Below are 18,856 nucleotides of genomic sequence, written 5' to 3' on the forward strand. Positions count from 1 at the left end.
CCAGAATGGCCATCCGGCCATTCTGGCAAATGCCAGAACGGCCTGTCTGGTCGTGGGCTATCTTCTCTGCTACATCATTAAAAGAAGCGGGTTCTCAGGACGGATGAATTTCAGCCCCGGTCCGTACCTGCCCTCATTCCATCCGATCTGCTATGAGGATCCCTAGGACGAATAATAGCAATGGAAGCAGTTCCCTTCGCTCCGCTTGTTTACTGCAGGGCAATCAGGTTCCAGAGGGTAGTCTCTGAGCATCTTTCTCATCCGGGGGAGATCCTTTCTCTCGGTTCAATAGTTACTAGTGACTATGGAGCGTCACCATACTGCTCAAGGCCTCTGGTTATCTCGGGAATCCAGTCTCCCGATCAGTTTTCTGGGGATCCCAACAGTACCTCTGCTCCTACAGCAGGCCCAATGCCTTCTGGCAGGTCTCCCCATCCAAATTCAGTTGGATATTGTTACGGCGGTGCCATACGTCTATCATCTAGCAGGTACCCGCGGTCAGGCACCTTGACCTTCGTACCTCACAGGCTGATGGGCCGAGATCTATCATTCGGTGATCTCGGCAGTACTCATCCCAGGAGTAGAACTCTGGGCAACAGTTTTCCTCCGCCGCCAGGGTCGCCTCATGTGAGTGGGAACTTCATCCGGAAGTCTTCCAACATTTCTGCCTTCACTGGAGCACTCCACCTGCAGATCGGATGGCGTCCAGATTGAACGCCAATGTACTCAAGTTCATGTTTTGGCCTCGAGAACCAAAAGCCATCGCAGTGCATGATCTGGTTCTTCGGTGATACCAGCTCCATCACGCCTCTTCCACTAGTTCCGACGGTCTTTAGGAAGCATGAAGGCCCCAGTGATCCTGGGAGATCCGCACTGTCCAAGTCAGGTGTTAGGTTCTTTTGTTTTGTGGAACTAGTACTTTTCCACCTTAGTGCAACAAAACTGCAAGTAGGGACTTTCTCGCAGAGAGTTTTCACATGTGGTTTTACTCTTCGCCACGACAGCACCCCACTGGAGAGAGGGATCCGCCCCGCAGGAACAGGAAACCTATTGAGAAATAAAAGGGGGCGGTCCGCCTCTCCTCCTCAGTTTAGGTTTCCTGTTCCTGCGGGAACGTACAGGAACGACAGGACTACACGGCATACCTGGGCTAGCATGCCGCCTGCGCGGTATCCATGAGAACGGCAGGGGCTGCGGCTCAGAAGCAGCGTCGGGGGAGTTCCGTTAGACGGCTCCCTCCTCGTCTGAAGGAGCACGCAGACGGCCGGGTCTGGGGAAGGCCGCCTGGCATCATCTGCGGTGGCGGTACGGCTGGAGGTAAGAGAGCGGCTGCACTCCTATTGATGCGGAAATCCCGGACCGCACATGCGCCGACCGCCGCAATACAGGCTACCCCGGAATTAGATGGTGGACTTCCGGGGCGCCTAGGCCAGATCTAGGGTGGGGGAACCAGCGCCGATCTGCGCATGCGCACTGTAAAAAAAAAATAAAAAAATGGGCGCACTATTTAAACCGCACATAGACGGTAATACGGCGATGCAGAGATGTCATCCCCAGGTGCCATGGACCCCACAGCTGGAGATCCAGTACCCCCCGCCAAAGATAACGCCAGAGGATCCTCGGAGACCGCTCGTAAAAGCGACGGTTCCAGAACAGGATCTCGGCCTTCTGATTCGGTATTATTTGCTTCACTGGGTGAGTTGTGAACTCTGCCTATTAAGCTGACGCTGTCTCCCTACTTCTCTCTTTTCTCTCTCTCTCTCTCTACTTATTACGCTTAGGGCAAAAAGCGACAAAAAATGAAGCATAAGGAATGTGCCTTGTGTAGCCAGCCCCTTCCAGACTCATACCCCAAAAAAACTTTGCAAGGACTGTTTTAAGGAAACAACACAGGGAGCAGCAGTGTCCATTACGGACTTACGGGCCATTATTAGGGAGGAACTAAAAAATATGGCCCAGGACAAACCACATAGTACTAAGTCCAAAACACCGACACCTGTGTCAGACTCTGATAGTGAGCAGCCTGTACTGTCAGACGCCTCCCTATCATCATGTTCATCATCATCCTCATCAGAGATCGAGGGACGCTCATGTTTTCCCTTAGACAGAGTGGACAACTTGGTAAAGTCAATTCGAAATACCATGGGGTGTGAGGAAACTAAGGGTGCGCAAACCACGCAGGACATAATGTTCGCGGGTTTGGCAGAGAGAAAGAGGAGATGTTTTCCAGTTATACCAGCAGTGAAAGCATTAATTAAAAGAGAATGGGAGAAGCAGGATCAGAGAAGCTTTCTACCCTCAGCGTCAAAACGAAAATATCCGTTTAGTGACGAGGAGCTTCTCACGTGGACCAAAGTCCCTAAGGTCGACGCAGCTGTAGCCTCTACCTCTAAGCAATCCACTCTACCTGTGGAGGATGCAGGACTACTGGTCGATCCTTTGGATCGTAAGGCTGAATCATCCCTTAAACGTTCTTGGGAAGCGGCTACAGGAATATTTAAACCTGCAGTAGCCAGCACTTGCGCTGCCCGGTCAATGATCATCTGGATTGATCAGTTAGGCCAGCAAATTGAAAATAAAAGTTCAAGAGAAAAGCTACGGGCGGCCATCCCCTTAATACGAGGAGCAGCGGCCTTTATGGCAGACGCTTCCGCCGACTCACTCCGTTAGGCAGCAAGATCTGCAGGCCTCGTGAATAACGCAAGAAGAGCGCTATGGATGAAAAGCTGGAAAGGGGACGCGCAATCTAAATGTAAAATATGCGCAATCCCATGTGAGGGAGAGCCTTTAAAAGGAGACCATTTGGCAAAAGGAGGCAAACGGATAGGTCTACAACATGGACTGCTAAAGACGACAAGCAGAGAGGTACCATGTTTAGAAGACCCAACCCCCCAAAAGACAACAAATACTGAGAATATACCAGTTGGGGGCAGACTGAAGTTTTTCACCACTCAATGGGAAAAAATAACATCTAGCTCCTGGGTTTTAAATATCATCCGAGATGGAATTAAACTAAAATTCTCTCGTGTTCCCCACGAGTCTTATATTATAACATCCCTCAGCTCGCCTATACAACAACAGGCGCTAGAGCTTGAAATTCAAACCCTATTATCAAAACGGGTCTTAGTCCAAGTTCCGGGGGGACAGGAGGGTAGGGGATTCTACTCTCCCTTATTCCTAATTTCCAAGCCCGACGGTTCTTTCAGGACAATCATAAACCTTAAAAAACACAATTCATTTATTGAAAACTATACATTTAAGATGGAATCCATTAGGTCCACCATAAAACTCCTCTTCCCAAACTGTATGATGGGGGGCATTGATCTAAAAGATGCTTACTATCATCTCCCTATTCATAACAGATACCAAAAATTCCTCAGGGTGGCGGTAATAATCAACAACGAGATTCGTCATTTCCAGTATGCGGCCTTGCCCTTCGGCCTCTCAACAGCGCCGAGGATCTTCACCAAGATAATGCTAGAGGTGATGGCCTACCTTCGCCAGAAGGAGACTTTGATTGTGCCCTATCTGGATGACTTTTTGGTAATAGGAAATTCAGTTACTCAATGTACTGATCGTTTAGCTCACGCAATTTCCTCTCTACAGGACCTGGGCTGGATAATCAATACCGACAAATCCAGACTCACTCCGCTTTCCAGTCAGGCGTTCTTGGGGTTCCATTTAGACTCCCATATCTCAAAAATAAAAAAAAATAAAAAGGTGTCTTCTGCCTCAGGTAAAGATACTACTGATCAGACACAAAGTCCTAGCCGCGATAAATAATCCACGTATATCCCTAAGACAAGCTATGTCGTTGCTAGGGTCTCTTATCTCTTGTATACCTGCAGTAAGATGGGCTCAATACCATACTCGAACACTACAACATCAAATTTTACAAGAGGATAGACTGTTATTTGGTCAACTAAATGCAAAAATAACCTTATCTCAGGAGGTTTTATCTTCCTTAGCGTGGTGGCTAGACTCAAACCATTTGAGTGGTGTTCCATGGGTAATAACGCCATCTCATACCATAACCACTGACGCCAGTCCTCATGGATGGGGTGCTCATATGGGGAATGATTATTGCCAAGGGTCATGGAACATGGAGGAAAGCTGCAACTCCTCTAACGTTAAAGAACTAAATGCAGTAAAATACGCCTTATACCATTTCCTCCCACAGCTTCGGGGGAAAGACATCAGAATCCTCTCCGATAACACCACCACAGTGGCGTATCTAAACAGGCAAGGAGGTACGCGATCAGAGACTGATGTCTTCTGCTACAGAAATCTTAAATCTAGCAGAAAGTCACCTAACATCCCTTACTGCACTGCACATAAGAGGACAAAACAATCAGCAGGCAGACTTTTTAAGTCGACACACCTTGAGACAAGGAGAGTGGTGCCTAAACCAGCAGATCTTTCTGGACATAATATCCCTATGGGGCCGTCCTCAAATAGATCTCTTCGCCACAAGAAGAAACAGAAAAGTCCGGAGATTTGCCTCCTTATCTCCAACGGATCATCCGGACATTCTGGACGCTCTCCAAGCCCCTTGGCAGTTCAGTCTGGCGTACGCTTTTCCTCCGATCATATTACTACCCCAAGTCATACGCAAAATCAGAGAAGGAGCAAAAGTGATACTGATAGCTCCATTCTGGCCCAAGAGACCATGGTTCTCGTGGCTACAGACCATGTCGGTCTCAGATCCTTGGGTCCTCCCCTCAACACCCAACCTTCTCTTCCAGGGTCCGTTTTTCCACCCTCTGGTGGACAATCTCCACCTGACTGCCTGGAATTTGAGAGGCAGATGCTAAGATCGAGAGGATTCTCGGGGGGTTTGATTGACACTTCTCCAGAGCAGAAAACCTTCCACCACAAAAATTTATACGAGAATATGGAAGAAATTCTTACAATTCCATACATCTACTAACACATCAGAAATTTCGATACAATCTATCCTGGAATTTCTTCAAAAAGGGAGAGAACTAGGTTTAACTGTAAACACCTTAAAAGTTCATGTTTCAGCACTAGGAGCACTCTATGGCCATAACATTGCGGGAGATAGATGGGTATCCAGATTTATCACAGCCTGCGAAAGAATAAATCCAGTTAACATACCTAGGATTCCACCCTGGGATTTAAATTTAGTTTTACAAGCCCTAACAGACTCTCCATTCGAACCAATAGACTCGATACCCATTAAATGTCTATCACTAAAAACGGCCCTCTTGGTAGCACTGACTTCAGCTAGGAGAATCAGTGACATCCAAGCACTCTCTATAGATCCACCTTTTTTGTTAACCTTTCAGGATAAATTAATTCTTAAACCAGACCCTTCCTACCTTCCCAAAGTAGCAAAGAAATTCCACAGGTCGCAAGAAATAATCTTGCCCACTTTCTTCAGTAATCCCTCCACTCCTGAAGAACAGAAATATCACACTCTAGACGTTAAAAGAGTAGTGTTAAAATACATTGAAAGGACCAGCAACTGGCGACAGTGTAGGGCTCTGTTTATTTCCTTCCAGGGTCACAAGAAGGGTCATGGAGTAACAAAAAGCACCTTATCCCGGTGGATCAGAGAGTCTATCAGACTGGCTTATTCCGCGAGGAAAGAAAACCCTCCGGAATGCATAACAGCACACTCTACCAGAGCGATGGCATCCTCTAGGGCAGAGAGGGGAGACGTCCCAATTGAATCTATATGTAAGGCGGCAACTTGGTCAAATCCTTCTACATTCTATAACCACTATAGGCTAGACCTATCGTCAACTTCTGACCTAGACTTTGGCAGGACTGTCCTCAGCACGGTGGTCCCCTCCCTAGGTGGTGGTCTCTGAAAGATCTCCAGTGGGGTGCTGTCGTGGCGAAGAGTAAAAAGCTGGATTACTCACCGGTAATGCTCTTTTAGTGAGTCCACGACAGCACCCTCTTACATCCCTCCCTAGATTAATATAGTACATACTATTGAGTAAAATCCTTTTATTCATAAGCAAATAAGTTTGAAAAATGAAATAAATGATATTTGCCTAATACTGGCGGTCCTCCGGGTACTCTGAAATCAAAACTGAGGAGGCGAGGCGGACCGCCCCCTTTTATTTCTCAATAGGTTTCCTGTTCCTGCGGGGCGGATCCCCCTCTCCAGTGGGGTGCTGTCGTGGACTCACTAAAAGAGCATTACCGGTGAGTAATCCGGCTTTTCTCCCTATCGTATATCGTTACACTTTGGGTCTTTAATAGTTCTGGGAGTCTTACAGTAGACTTTCTGATCTGGATACACTTTACTATCTTGCAATGTCCCCCCTCCTTTTTATTTTTTCTCTGCGATCATGTCATTGAGATGAGTCTTCGGAGCTGGCCGCTTTGTTCCTTCAGACCTTTTTCCTTATTACCATCAAGGCAAGGTTGTCGTCAGGCCGTCCTCGTCTCTTGTTACCAAGGTGGTATCGTACTTCCACTGTTACAAGAGCATCGTTCTTCCCTCTTCTCTTTCGGCTCCAGTCCATAAAACAGAATGGGTTCTCCATACCCTGGACAATGTGAGTGCCCTGAGTACGTATGTGTCAAGGACGGCGTCCTTCCAGAGGATGGACACTTCCTTTGGGCTTCCTGATGTTTTCAGGAAGGGCTTAGCCATTTCTTCGGCCATGTTAGCCTAGTGGATTCTTTACACATCCAGAAGTCCTTCCGTGTTAGACGTCAGCCTATTTTCACTCTACTCGATCGATTTGAGGTTTCTTGGGTTCTAGGCACCAGGCGTCAGCAAAGCACGTCAGTCAGCTTTGCGGGTTCGTTCAGTCCGCATGCATCCTTGAAGCACTATAATTTCCAGACTTCTGCAGACGTGAGTCTGGGCAGGCGGACTCTGCAGGCCGCGGTGGTGCACTTGTAAGTAGCGGTTACACAGGGCCCGATCTGATGTCCTCACCCAGGGACTGCTTTGGGACGTCCCACGGTCTGTGTCCCCCAATGAGGCGAAGGAGAAATAGGGATTTTTAAGTACTCACCGTAAAATCCTTTTCTCTGAGCCATTCATTGGGGGACACAGCTCCCACCCTTTGTGCTTGTTTTATAATTTGACATGCTATACTGTCATATATAATTTGACATGCTATACTCTCATATGTTATTGATCTCCTCCTGCTTTTGCACTGAACTAGTTAGCTCCTCCTCTGCAGTATACACCCTCCTGCTGGCTCTCAGCTAACTTTCTTTGTATCACTTAGTGTCAGCCTCCTAGTGGCTGCAGCATACGCCCACGGTCTGTGTCCCCCAATGAATGGCTCGCAGAAAAGGATTTTACGGTGAGTACGCAAAAATCCCTATTTTCTACCACACTTTTTCCTTCCACTCAACTTTTCCTTAATATGCTTGGTTAGCAGCACTCTGTGAACAGCCAGCTTCTTTAGAAATGACCTTTTGTGGCTTACCCTACTTATGGAGTTTCAGTGGCTGCCTTCTGGACATCTGTCAAGTCAGCAGTCTTCCCCATGATTGTGGAGCCTACCGAAACTGACTAAGGGCCATTTTTAAATGTTTAGGAAACCTTTGCAGGTGCTTTTTGTCAATTTGTTCGAATTTACTGAGATAACGACTTTTGGGTTTTCATTGGCTGTAAGCCATAATCGTCAACATTAACAGAAATAAGCACTTGAAATAGACATCACTCTGCTTGTAATGACTCTATATAATGAGTTTCACTTTGTGTTGAAGAACTGAAATATATTAACTTTTTGATATTCTAATTTTGTGAGAAGCACCTGGTATATGTGCAAAACAGAGTAAAGTGTAGTACAATATAGAAGAAAAGGCATTATGTCATAAACTTAAAAGTTTGATGCATGCATTGAAGCGATCCCTGTATTGAAGCACAACATAGGTAACCCATGCGTATGCCACACTAGTAGTCACAACCCATTTTCACAGCAACATATAATAGAAGGAAGTCATAAATCAATCATCTAAAGAACAAAAGCCCTCTTATGTAATGTGTGATAGCCATAAGGATCGCTAAAACTATCAGGTTACTTAGAAAATAGGAAAAATTCAAACTCTAAACATTCTACAAACATACCGGTACTTAAAAGTAACCTGTCACCAGAAAATTTTTTATTAACCTGAAGCTATGGGGTTCAATAATAAATAGCGTTACTGACCTGCCTGGTGCCCGCACTTAGCCAAACGCTAAGAAAACGAGGAGGAAATGGGGAGAAAATGAACTTAATTCCCCAGGCAAGGTTTGGGGTTCAGTTAAAGCTCTGGGAATACAGAGCAGTGGCTGTAATTGCGCTCATGGCCCTCTCTGACAGCTGACCCCAATGTAGAGCCAGTGTCAGTCAGGGCCAGGGGTGTGGTTACAGTTGCTTCTCTGTATTCTCAGAGCGGTGACTGAACAGGCGCTGCCCCCATTACTGAAACCCAAACAATGCTGTGGGGAATAAAGTACATTTTCTCCGTGCAGTATTCAGCTAAGTGTGGGTGCTGAGTGGGTTAATAAAGCTATTAACCTGCAGATTAACCCCATATCTGCAGGTGTATAGCATTTTTTCTTGTGACAGGTTCCCTTTAACCCCTTCAAGACACAGCCCTTTTTCGTTTTTCGCTCCCCTCCTTCCCAGAGCCATAACTTTTTTTATTTTTATTTTTCCTTTAGTGTGGCCATGTGAGGGCTTATTTTTTGTGGGCCGAGTTGTACTTTTGAACGACACCATTGGTTTTACCATGTCTTGTACTATAAAACGGGGAAAAAAATTCCAAGTGTGGTGAAATTGCAAAAAAAAATGCAATCCCACACTTTTTTTGTGTGGCTTTTTTGCTAGGTTCACTAAATGCTAAAACTGACCTGCCATTGTGATTCTCCACGTCATTGCGAGTTCAAAGTCACCAAACATGTCTAGGTTTTTTTTATCTAAGTGGTGAAAAAAAATTCCAAACTTTACTAAAAAAAAAAACAAACGCCATTTTCCGATACCTGTAGCGTTTCCATTTTTCGGGCTCTCGGGTCGGGAGAGGGCTTCTTTTTTGCGTGCCGAGCTGACGTTTTTAATGATACCACATTTATGCAGATACGTTCTTTTGATTGGCCGTTATTGCATTTTAATGCAATGTCGCGGCGACAAAAAAAAAACGTAATTCTGGCGTTTTGAATTCTTTTCTCGCTACGCCGTTTAGTGATCAGGTTAATACTTTTTTTTAATTGATAGATCGGGCGATTCTGAACGTGGCGATACCAAATGTGTATATTTGATTATTTTTTTTTTGAATGGGGTGAAAGGGGGGTGATTTAAACTTTTTATATTTTTTTTATTTCATATTTTTTTAAACTTTTTAACTTTTGCCATGCTTCAATAGCCTCCATGGGAGGCTAGAAGCTGGCACAACTGGATCAGCTCTGCTACATAGGAGCGATCATCAGATAGCTCTTATGCAGCTGAATCACAGACTTGCTATGAGCGCCGACCACAGGGTGGCGCTCACAGGAAGCCAGCATCAACAACTATAGAGGTCTCAAGGAGACCTCAGGTTGTCATGCCGACGCATCGCTGACCCCCGACCATGTGACGGGGTCGGCGCTGTGCACATTTCTGGCCTGATGGCCGGAAGCGGTAGTTAAATGCCACTGTCAGCGTTTGACAGCAGCATTTAACTAGTTAATAGCGGCAGGTGGATTGCGATTCCACCTGCCGCTATTGCGCACACATGTCAGCTGTACAAAACAGCTGACATGTCACAACTTTGATGTGGGCTCAGCGCCGGAGCCCACATCAAAGAGGGAGACACAACATGCGCCGTACTAGTACAGCGCATGTGGTGAAGGGGTTAAGAAATTGTTCGCTAGCAGAAATTACATATGCGCACACAGTTCTTCATATAAGGTTTGCTGGTTTTAAATTACCAAACAGGGCCCTGCATTCACCTTGATGGAAGGTATCCCTGGCTACCACAGAAGTTGGAACCCTACAACAAAGCGAATGGCGTCCGTTCTCTTAAGGCTATCCCTTGCACTCAGTCCTTCCCTAAACATAAAAATTATAAACAAAACTAAATTACTCCCATAAAAACTTTTATCTACAATCCATACAGTCCATCATGTGCCAATTGCCCAGATTTGCATAAAAGTACAGTACTATGAAGCATGACCAGAAGTCATAATTGCATCTAACTCATTACTAAATATCTCTAGTTATCTGAACTAATTATGAATGTGACCAATCACTGTGTGAACAAGGAAGGATTTTATTACTATTTTAGATAACTTTTCAAATAACTGCATTTCTCTTCGCCTCATTGGGGGGACACAGACTATGGGTGTTATGCTGCTGCCACTAGGAGGACACTAAGTTGAAACAAAAAGTTAGCTCCTCCTCTGCAGTATACACCCTCCTGCTGGCTCCCAGAGAACTAGTTCTTGCTTAGTGTTTGTAGGAGGCACTTGGGTCTGGTTCAGACCCCAACGTTTTTATTTTATTTTTTACTTTTCTGTAAATTTTTATTTTTTAATTAACGGAGTGAAGGGGGTGACTGATCTTTTCAAGGTTCCAATCTCTCCCGAATCATCAACAGGCGAGAACGTGGACGGTCGCCTCCCCGTACCCTCTCCTGTGACATGGGATGCCAACGTACCCTCTCCTGTGACATGGGATGCCAAGTCTGAGCTCACTTTAGGGGCGACGGTTCCTTCGGGTCCTGATCTCCCCACGACCGCAACCAGCGAGCACAGAGTGTCGCCTCTATGTATCCTCTCCTGGAGCCAGGACTATAGCCGGACAACTTGCCCTGTCCACCCGGGGTCTTGAACTTTGTGGATGTACAGAGGCACCATCTCTTTGGCATCCGAGCAGTCCCCACTGTCCCACCACTGTTAAAGCAGATGGCACAAGGAGGCAGACGGTTCCTCTCCACCTCCCTAACAAAGGGGATGGTAGATTGAGGGTTACCCCTGCACCGTCCACGCTGCAATACCTGACCTGCAGCAGAACACCAGAGTGCGCGCGCTTTCCTTGGTGCTGAAACCCAGTCATCCGCAGGCGGCTCCATGCCAGGATGCGCATCGATGGTGAGTGGATCAGCGGAATATGCTGACAAGGGCTTCCTTGTGAGCCCCATCTCCCTGAGGTAACGCATTGGCCGCATTAATTTAGTCCCCGGCTTCGGCCGATGTGTAGGTCCCTATCCACTGCCCTATTAAAGGGATGGTGGATTGAGGGTGATCCCCCTTATCTCTGCAGTCCAAGACCAGCAGCGGCATCAAGGAGATTTTCAGAACCTGATGCATACAGCTGGGTTACCGGCCACTCGGCAGCTTCTCCGGGTAAGTGTCAGGGCTTGAGGGCTCTGGACAGGCGGTCTGGCGCGACGCTGGCACGGGTGCTCACTCTGCGAGTGAGGGCGCATTTCTGGATCCCTTTATTCTATCAGCGCTGGCCAGCGCTGAAAAATTTAGCCCCCGGCTTCGGCCGATGTGTAGGCCGTATCCCGGAAGAGCTTGTCCCGGCCCCCCCCCCCCCACACACACACACACACTTCTGCCAGCTGCCGAAATTTAGGCCCCGGCTTGGGGCCTATTCGTGGAAGTCATGAGGCTCTGCCCACTAAATGACATTGCGGCTGTGACTCCGCCCCCCGAATTGGTGCCTCTCACTCTCCGCGAGACTTTACCGCCTCTGCAACTCTCGGTGGCCATCTTGGTCCACATGGCTGGCTCACAGAGGGGTGAGGGTTTTTGCATTAAAGGGGCACAACGACTGCATGCAGTTTTCCACTGTAGTTTTTCCCGGTCTTATAGGCGCCATGACACCTTGTCATCAAAGGGTCTATTAAGACTATTAGTCTTACTTAACTTGCAAAGCCCGCGACCTCAAATGCGTTCAGGAGCCCTCCACCGCCCCAATCCCAGTGTACCTAGTTCCCCTGAGTGAGCTTCATCACTGTAGCAATCCATGGCTTCTCTGGCCAAAGAGATTGAATCCCTCCGTGATTCCTCTGTGGATCGGAGCATTTAGCAGGTCTGATATAAATGGATCCTCTCCTACACAGGAGTCATGGGCTAGCAGGGGGCGCAAGTATTCTAGAAACATACAGGCATCTAGAAATCGGATTCGTGGTATGATTACCCAAGCAATCTCGGGCCTTGGCATCCGTGAGCTCTTTTTTTCTCGCTTTCCCTCACCACAGATTTGCAAAACAAGACTCTGAGTTTGAATTGGATGTTTTCCCGGATCTGCACTTGCCAGAGTTCCAGAAAATTGGGGACTTGCTTATTGAGGCCGTCAATCAGACTCTAAAGGTTGACGAGGATTCCGGTTCTGTTCCAGAACACACAGTGCCCTTCAAGAAGACTAATCACCATCATACAGCGTTTACCATTCACCCGGAGGTCCGGGTTATACTTAACTGGCGCTGAGAGAAACCTGATAAACACCTCACAGCTCAGCAGCCTCTTCAGGCAAGGTAGCCCCCGTTTTCAGCTGATATGCGGAAAGATTGAGCTGAATCTCCTGCTGTGAACGATCACCACCCACGGACCGTCAGAGAATCTGACTCAGCTTGTCTCTGATGCTACGGGAGGAAAGAGCAATTTTTCTCCGTGGCAAGGCTTAGACATCCCTTTTTGGTGTCAACTTTTTCGGTCCCCATAGATGCTCAAAGGGTTCTACTCGGACCTGTTTGAAGTTCGCTCATTACTTTGGCTGCATGGGGTCCTGGGATCAAAGTCCCACCATAGTTTATTGGACCTGCAGCACCCTTGGGTTCTGGGTAAGTGCTCTGACTCTAAGGCCCCATTGGTTTTCCCTTGAAAGGTACAGCCTCATTTTGCTGGGGCTGGGATCTAACCTGCACCATAACCCCCCCCCCCCCGAGTGGGTTGTCGTCGCTGTCGCAGCCCATGACGTCACTGGTCAGAGATACAGTCCCTTCAGGATCTTTCCTCTATCAGTCAGGGTCTTCGCCAGCCTGACTTGGATGTTTCCTCCATCTTTAGTGCAGCGATAAGGGAAGGGTGTTTCTAGCATCTATCAACAACGGGATGCTTTCCTCCATAGTCCGATTTTTCCCTCTCTAGACATTCCCGTGCATCGCCATTCCCGAACAGAATTTTTAAGTTCATAAAGTGCTCTCGAAGGTCATGATGGCTGTTATCTCCATCTTGCACTCTCGGGTCGTGATCGTTCTGCCCTACTCAAGACGACCTTCTAATCAGATATTCGTCCTTCTAGGACTGCGCAAAGTGTTTTTGCATCTCTGGCGATACTCTAATTCACCTGAGCTCGCTGATAAACGTATACAGATCTTCCCTCATTCCAGCCCAGTGGATATCCTTTTTAGCAATGGCCCTGGATACCTCCGAGGGTTGGTGATTCTCCCTTAACACAAGGTCCGAACCCTTCAACAAGGAGCCTGCGCACTTAGCCATTCTTCCTGTCATTCTATCCGGTTTGCCATGAAGGCACTGGGGTAAAATGGTGGCAGCAATAGAAGGTCTTTTTTTGTTCAGCTGCATCTCCATCTCCTGCAGCATGAACCCGTTCTCTCTCGATCGCCGGTGCGGCTTGCCCCGGCAGGTCAGGCAACCTCTCAGTTGGTGGACATTGAGGTCTTCTCTCTTCCAGGGGAAATCCTTTCTCCCAATTTAATGGCTAGTGGTGACTACCGATGCCAGTCTCTTTGGCTGAGTAGTCTTCGTCACCTTATGGCTCAGGGGCGCTGGTCAACTCAGGAGTCGAGCCTTCCGATTAATGTCTGGGAAATCCGAGAAATCAGGATAGCCCTGCAGCAGTTCCATTATCTCCTAGCGGGTCACCCCATCCGAATTCAATCGGGCAAAGCCACGGCTGTCGCATGTATCATTCATTAAAGGGGATACCCGCAGCAAGGGTGACCATGTACGAGGTAGCCCATATTTTCTGCAGGCGGCAGTTTTTCCTAGCCGTCAAAGTCTCACCTTGGGATAGTGGGAGGCCTTTTGACATATGTATTCGTTTAAGAACTCAGGACGTGGACCTGATGGCTTCAAGATTGAACGCCAAGGTACTCCACTTTAGAGCTCGGTTTCGGGATCCCTAGACCATCAAGGTGCATGCATGGGTCTCTGGCTTCAGTTTCGTCTTCCGTACGTGTTTTATCCCCGATTTCTTTATTTCCAAGGGTCATCAGGAAGATCTAAGCTAAGGGGACACCAGTAATCCTTGTCGCCCAGGTTTGGCCACGCTGGGCGGGATGTGCAGATTTATTGCAGATAGTTGCTGATGTCCCAAGGCGACTGCCGGATCATCCAGATCTGCTCTGCCAACATTCATTTTGTCATAAGAACTCAGGGGCCCTATGTTTAATGGCTGGCCGTTGAAGTCTCGAGCGATCTCAAGCTGGGTTCTCTCATCAGGAGTTTCTCACCATGATTAGCGTTGGGAAGCCTGCATCAGCTAGCATCTATCAACACACTTAATAACCTTTTTCGCACGCACCGCGGATGTCCTCGTGTCTTTGTTCCCTCCATTTTGGAAATTTCTCCAGCCTGGTCTGGAATCAGGTTTGGCGCTCAGCTCTCTCAAAGGACAGATCTTGGCCTTATCTGTTTTATTCCAGTGCAGGATTACTTATTTTCTGTAAGTGAGCATTTTCTTTCACGATGTCTCTGAAAGTCATCTTTTTACTTGTCACAGTGCTGTCTATTAAACAAGTCTCAGAGCTCACCACTCTGTCAGGTCGAGTTCCTTTCCTGATTTTTCCCCAGGACAAGGTGGTCATTGAATTGACTACATTGCCTGTTTTCCAAGGTGGTCTTGTTCTTTTCACCGTAATGAGGACGTTGTCCTTCTCCCTTTTTGTCTAGCACCGATACATTGGGTGGAATGAGCTCTTCACACTCTGAATGTAGTAAGGGCTCTCAGAAGGTGCGTTTCAAACACAGCGCCCTTCAGTCGGTCGGACGCCCTACTTGTGCTTCCTGAGGGTCTCGGCAGGTTTTAGCCGCTTCAGGGCCACAATACCAAATGGATTCACTTGGCTTTTCAGAAGTCCTACTGCGTCAGAGAAAAGCCTATCCCAGTGGGGATTAAAGGGAACCTGTCACCCCCAAAATCGAAGATGAGGTAAGCCCACCGGCATCAGGGGCTTATCTACAGCATTCTGTAATGCTGTAGATAAGCCCCTGTTGTATCCTAAAAGATGAGAAAAAGAGGTTAGATTATACTCACCCAGGTGCGGTCCCGCTGCGGTGGGCGTTGCGGTCCGGGGCCTCCCATCTTCTTACGATGACGTCCTCTTCTTGTCTTCACGCTGCGGCTACGGCTTTGGCGTACTTTGCCCTGTTGAGGGCAGAGCAAAGTACTCCAATGTGCAGGCGCCGGGGCTCTCTGACCTTTCCCTTTCTGACCTTTGCACTGAACTGGTTCTCTGGGAGCCGGCAGGAGGGTGTATACTTCAGAGGAGGAGCTAAATCTTTTTGATTCAACTTAGTGTCCTCCTAGTGGCAGCAGCATAACACCCATGGTCTGTGTCCCCCAATGATTGGCTCGGAGAAAAGGATTTTATGGTGAGTACACAAAAATCCCTATTTTTATATACACCACTGTTAAAAAGTTTAGGGTCACTTAGAAATATCCTTATTTTTGAAAGAAAAGCAGTTTGTTTTTTTTTCCAGTGAAGCTAACATTAAATTATTCAGAAATACTCTATACATTGTTAATCTGGTAAATGACTATTCTAGCTGCAAATGTCTGGTTTGTAATGCATTATCTTCATAGGTGTATAGAAGCCCATTTCCAACAACCATCACTCCCGTGTTCTTATGGTACTTTGTGTTTAACTGTGTAATATAGTTTCACACTAGTGTTTTGCTGCAGACTTCCTTGGTGAAGCCCCGCCCACACCTGCACCTCCACTGCTCAGCTCCAACTACATCCGCATGCGGCATGAGTTCCTATCTTTAACATTAGGTACGCAGGTCATGCGAATATATCCGCATGCGTCGTTTTGACGATGCAGCGACCCGCGTTGAACGCAGCTGGTTGTAATTTCTTTTTTTGTCTGCATCGTCAAAATGACGCATGCGGAGGCATCCGTCCGCATACATCCGAACGATCTGCATACCTAATGTTAGATAGGTATGCAGGCTGCATGCGGATGTAGGCGGAGCTGAGCGGCGGAGGTGCAGCCATGGGTGGGGCTTCACGGAGGAAGTCCACAGCCCTCCGCAGCTCAGCAAAACGCTAGTGTGAAACTAGCCTTAGAAGGCTAATGGATGGTTAGAATACCCTTCAAAACCCTTGTGCATGTATGTTAGCACAGATGAAAATAGTTTAGCTGATTAGAGAACCTATAAACCTGACCTTCCTTTCAGCTAGTTGAGTCTGAAGCATTACATTTGTTGGTTCCATTAAACTCTCAAAATGGCCAGAAAAAAAGAACTTTCATGTGAAACTCGACAGTCTATTCTTGTTCTTAGAAATGAAGGCTATTCCATGTGATAAATTGCCAAGAAACTGAACATTTCCTACACGGTGTGTACTACTCCCTTCAGAGGAGAGCACAAACAGGCTCTAACCAGAGTAGAAAGAAGTGGGAGGCCCCGCTGCACAACAGAGCAACAAGACTAGTACATTAGTCTTTAGTTTGAGAAATCGACGCCTCACAGGTCCTCAACTGGCAGCTTCATTATATAGTACATGCAAAACCCCAGTGTCAAAATCTATAGTGAAGAGGCAACTCTGGGTTGCTGGCCTTCAGGGCAGAGTGGCAAAGATAAAGCCATTTCTGAGACTGGCTTATAAAAGGAAAAGATTAATATGGGCTAAAGAACACAGACATTGGACAGAGGAAGATTTGGATTAGTCTGTCCATAACAATTTTATCCAGTTTGAGGTGTTTGGATCACACAGAAGAACATTTGTGAGATGCAGAACAATTTAAAAGATACTGGAAGAGTGCCTTACGCCATCTGTCAAGTATGGTGGAGGTAATGTGATGGTCTGGGGTTGCTTTGGTGCTGGTAAAGTGGGAGAATAGTACAATGTAAAAGGGATTTTGAATATGGAAGGCTATCACTCCATTTTGCAAAGCCATACAGTGTGGACAGCGCTTGATTGGAGCCAATTTCATCCTACAACAGGACAATGACCCAAAGCACATCTCCAAATTATGCAAGAACTAGGGAAGAAGCAGGCAGATTTCTATCTGTAATGGAGTGGCCAGCGCAGTCACCTGATCTCAAACCCATTGAGCTGTTGTGGGAGCAGCTTGACCGTATGGAACGCCAAAAGTGCCCATCAAGCCAAACCAACTTGTGGGAGGGGCTTTTGAAAGCATGGGGTGAAATTTCTCCAGATTACTTCAGCAAATTAACTGCTAGAATGCAAAAGGTCTGCAATGCTGTAATTGCTGCAATGGGAGTATTCTTTGATGAAAGCAAATTTTCAAATAAAAATCTTTTTTTCGAATATTGTCAATGTCTGGACTAGATTTTCAATTCATTTGGCAACTCATTTGATTAATAAAAGTATGAGTATTCATGGAAAACATAAAATTGTCTGGGTGACCCTAAACTTTTGAACGGTAGTATATGTACTCCTAATATTTTCAACTAGGGTCGCAAAGCCATAATTTGACATTTCCCTCCTTTACTCAAAATAAATTTAATTGGGATTAAGGCTTTCATCTGATTATGTCACCACGTAATCTCCCCCCCCCCCCATCTTGTCGCAGGCTCAGTGCAAGGATAAAACTCCCCATGATGACAAGAAAAATGACAATGGTGGAAAAGCCATTTCTTATTCTAGACCAATAGGTATTCAGCAGTTGTGGGTTTCAACCCTGTGCCAGGAGTATGTCGCAGACCTTACTCTGTACATTTAGGCAGTGGAGATCTTTCAGGGTAGGAAGTGCATGCATGATCTGTCAGATTACTGCTCTGTGCTAACCTGTAAGCACCTGATACAGGGTAAAAAGCCACCTCGTATGTAAGTATATTGGTCAAATGGTTTTGCAGTGATCCTTGCAGTCACTACTGGGAGAAGGGCGCAGTCCTGGATATGTGAACAGCCTACTGTTAATAAATGTTGAAAACATTAGACCCCAATACTTCTTGTAGTAGGGAAGCAAACTTCCACTACTGTTCTTGGGTAGGCAATGAAGAGGTGCTTCAAAAATCGCAAGTGATGTGAAACGTTAGGTTCACAAATCCCAATTCTGACTCTTCATTTTGTTTTTGAGTTTTAACTGAAAAGAAAAATGAACTATGATCTGTACCTTTACTTTACTACTTCACTAGATCCCAACTTTTTATGGTTGATTCCTAGATATAGTGTATTGCAAATTAAAACAGAAAAAAATTACCTGTGCCACCTGTGTCAAAGTGATTTTTTCCTGTAGAAAGTTTTGAGAGAGCTCTTTAGCTGATTCATTCTGAAACAATTACATAAGACAAGAAATGCTCAAACACGCACCATTTATACACTGTGTGCAGAATTATTAGGCAAGTTGTATTTTAGTGGATTATTTTTATTATTGATCAACAACTATTTTCTCAATCAACCCAAAAGACTCAAATATCAAAGTTAAATATTTTTGGAAGTTGGAGTGTTTTTTTTTTTTTTTTTTTTTTTTTTTAGATATGGCTATTCTTAGGAGGATATCTGTTTGTGCAGGTAACTATTACTGTGCAGAATTATGAGGCAACTTAATAAAAAAACATATATTCCCATCTCACTTGGTTATTTTCCCCAGGTAAACCAATATAACTGCACAAAATTTAGAAATAAACATTTGACATGCAAATACAAAACCCCAAAAAATTAGTGACCAATATAGCCACCTTTCTTTATGATGACACTCAACAGCCTTCCATCCATAGATTGTCAGTTGC

The 18,856-nt window shown here is 46.2% G+C and overlaps 1 protein-coding gene across 2 annotated transcripts in view; it reads right to left on the reverse strand.

Annotated features, from left to right (window-relative positions):
* REC114 (REC114 meiotic recombination protein) overlaps positions 1–18,856 on the reverse strand; it is a 425,181-nt gene that overhangs the window by 13,646 nt on the left and 392,679 nt on the right. Inside the window, exons 5-6 of one of the 2 annotated variants that reach the window (XR_013215688.1) lie at positions 18,328–18,396; positions 9,914–10,013 (exon numbers count right to left, since the gene is read on the reverse strand). Coding sequence is in view for 1 of the 2 variants with exons in the window: in XM_077264121.1 (XP_077120236.1) it covers positions 18,328–18,396 (69 nt within the window). In the remaining variant the exon portion in view is untranslated. The remainder of the gene's footprint in view (positions 1–9,913; positions 10,014–18,327; positions 18,397–18,856) is intronic. The other variant, XM_077264121.1, reaches the window with a different exon arrangement.

The sequence above is a fragment of the Ranitomeya variabilis genome, chromosome 5 (assembly GCF_051348905.1).
Source record: "Ranitomeya variabilis isolate aRanVar5 chromosome 5, aRanVar5.hap1, whole genome shotgun sequence".
In the NCBI taxonomy this organism is placed as follows: Eukaryota; Metazoa; Chordata; class Amphibia; order Anura; family Dendrobatidae; genus Ranitomeya; species Ranitomeya variabilis.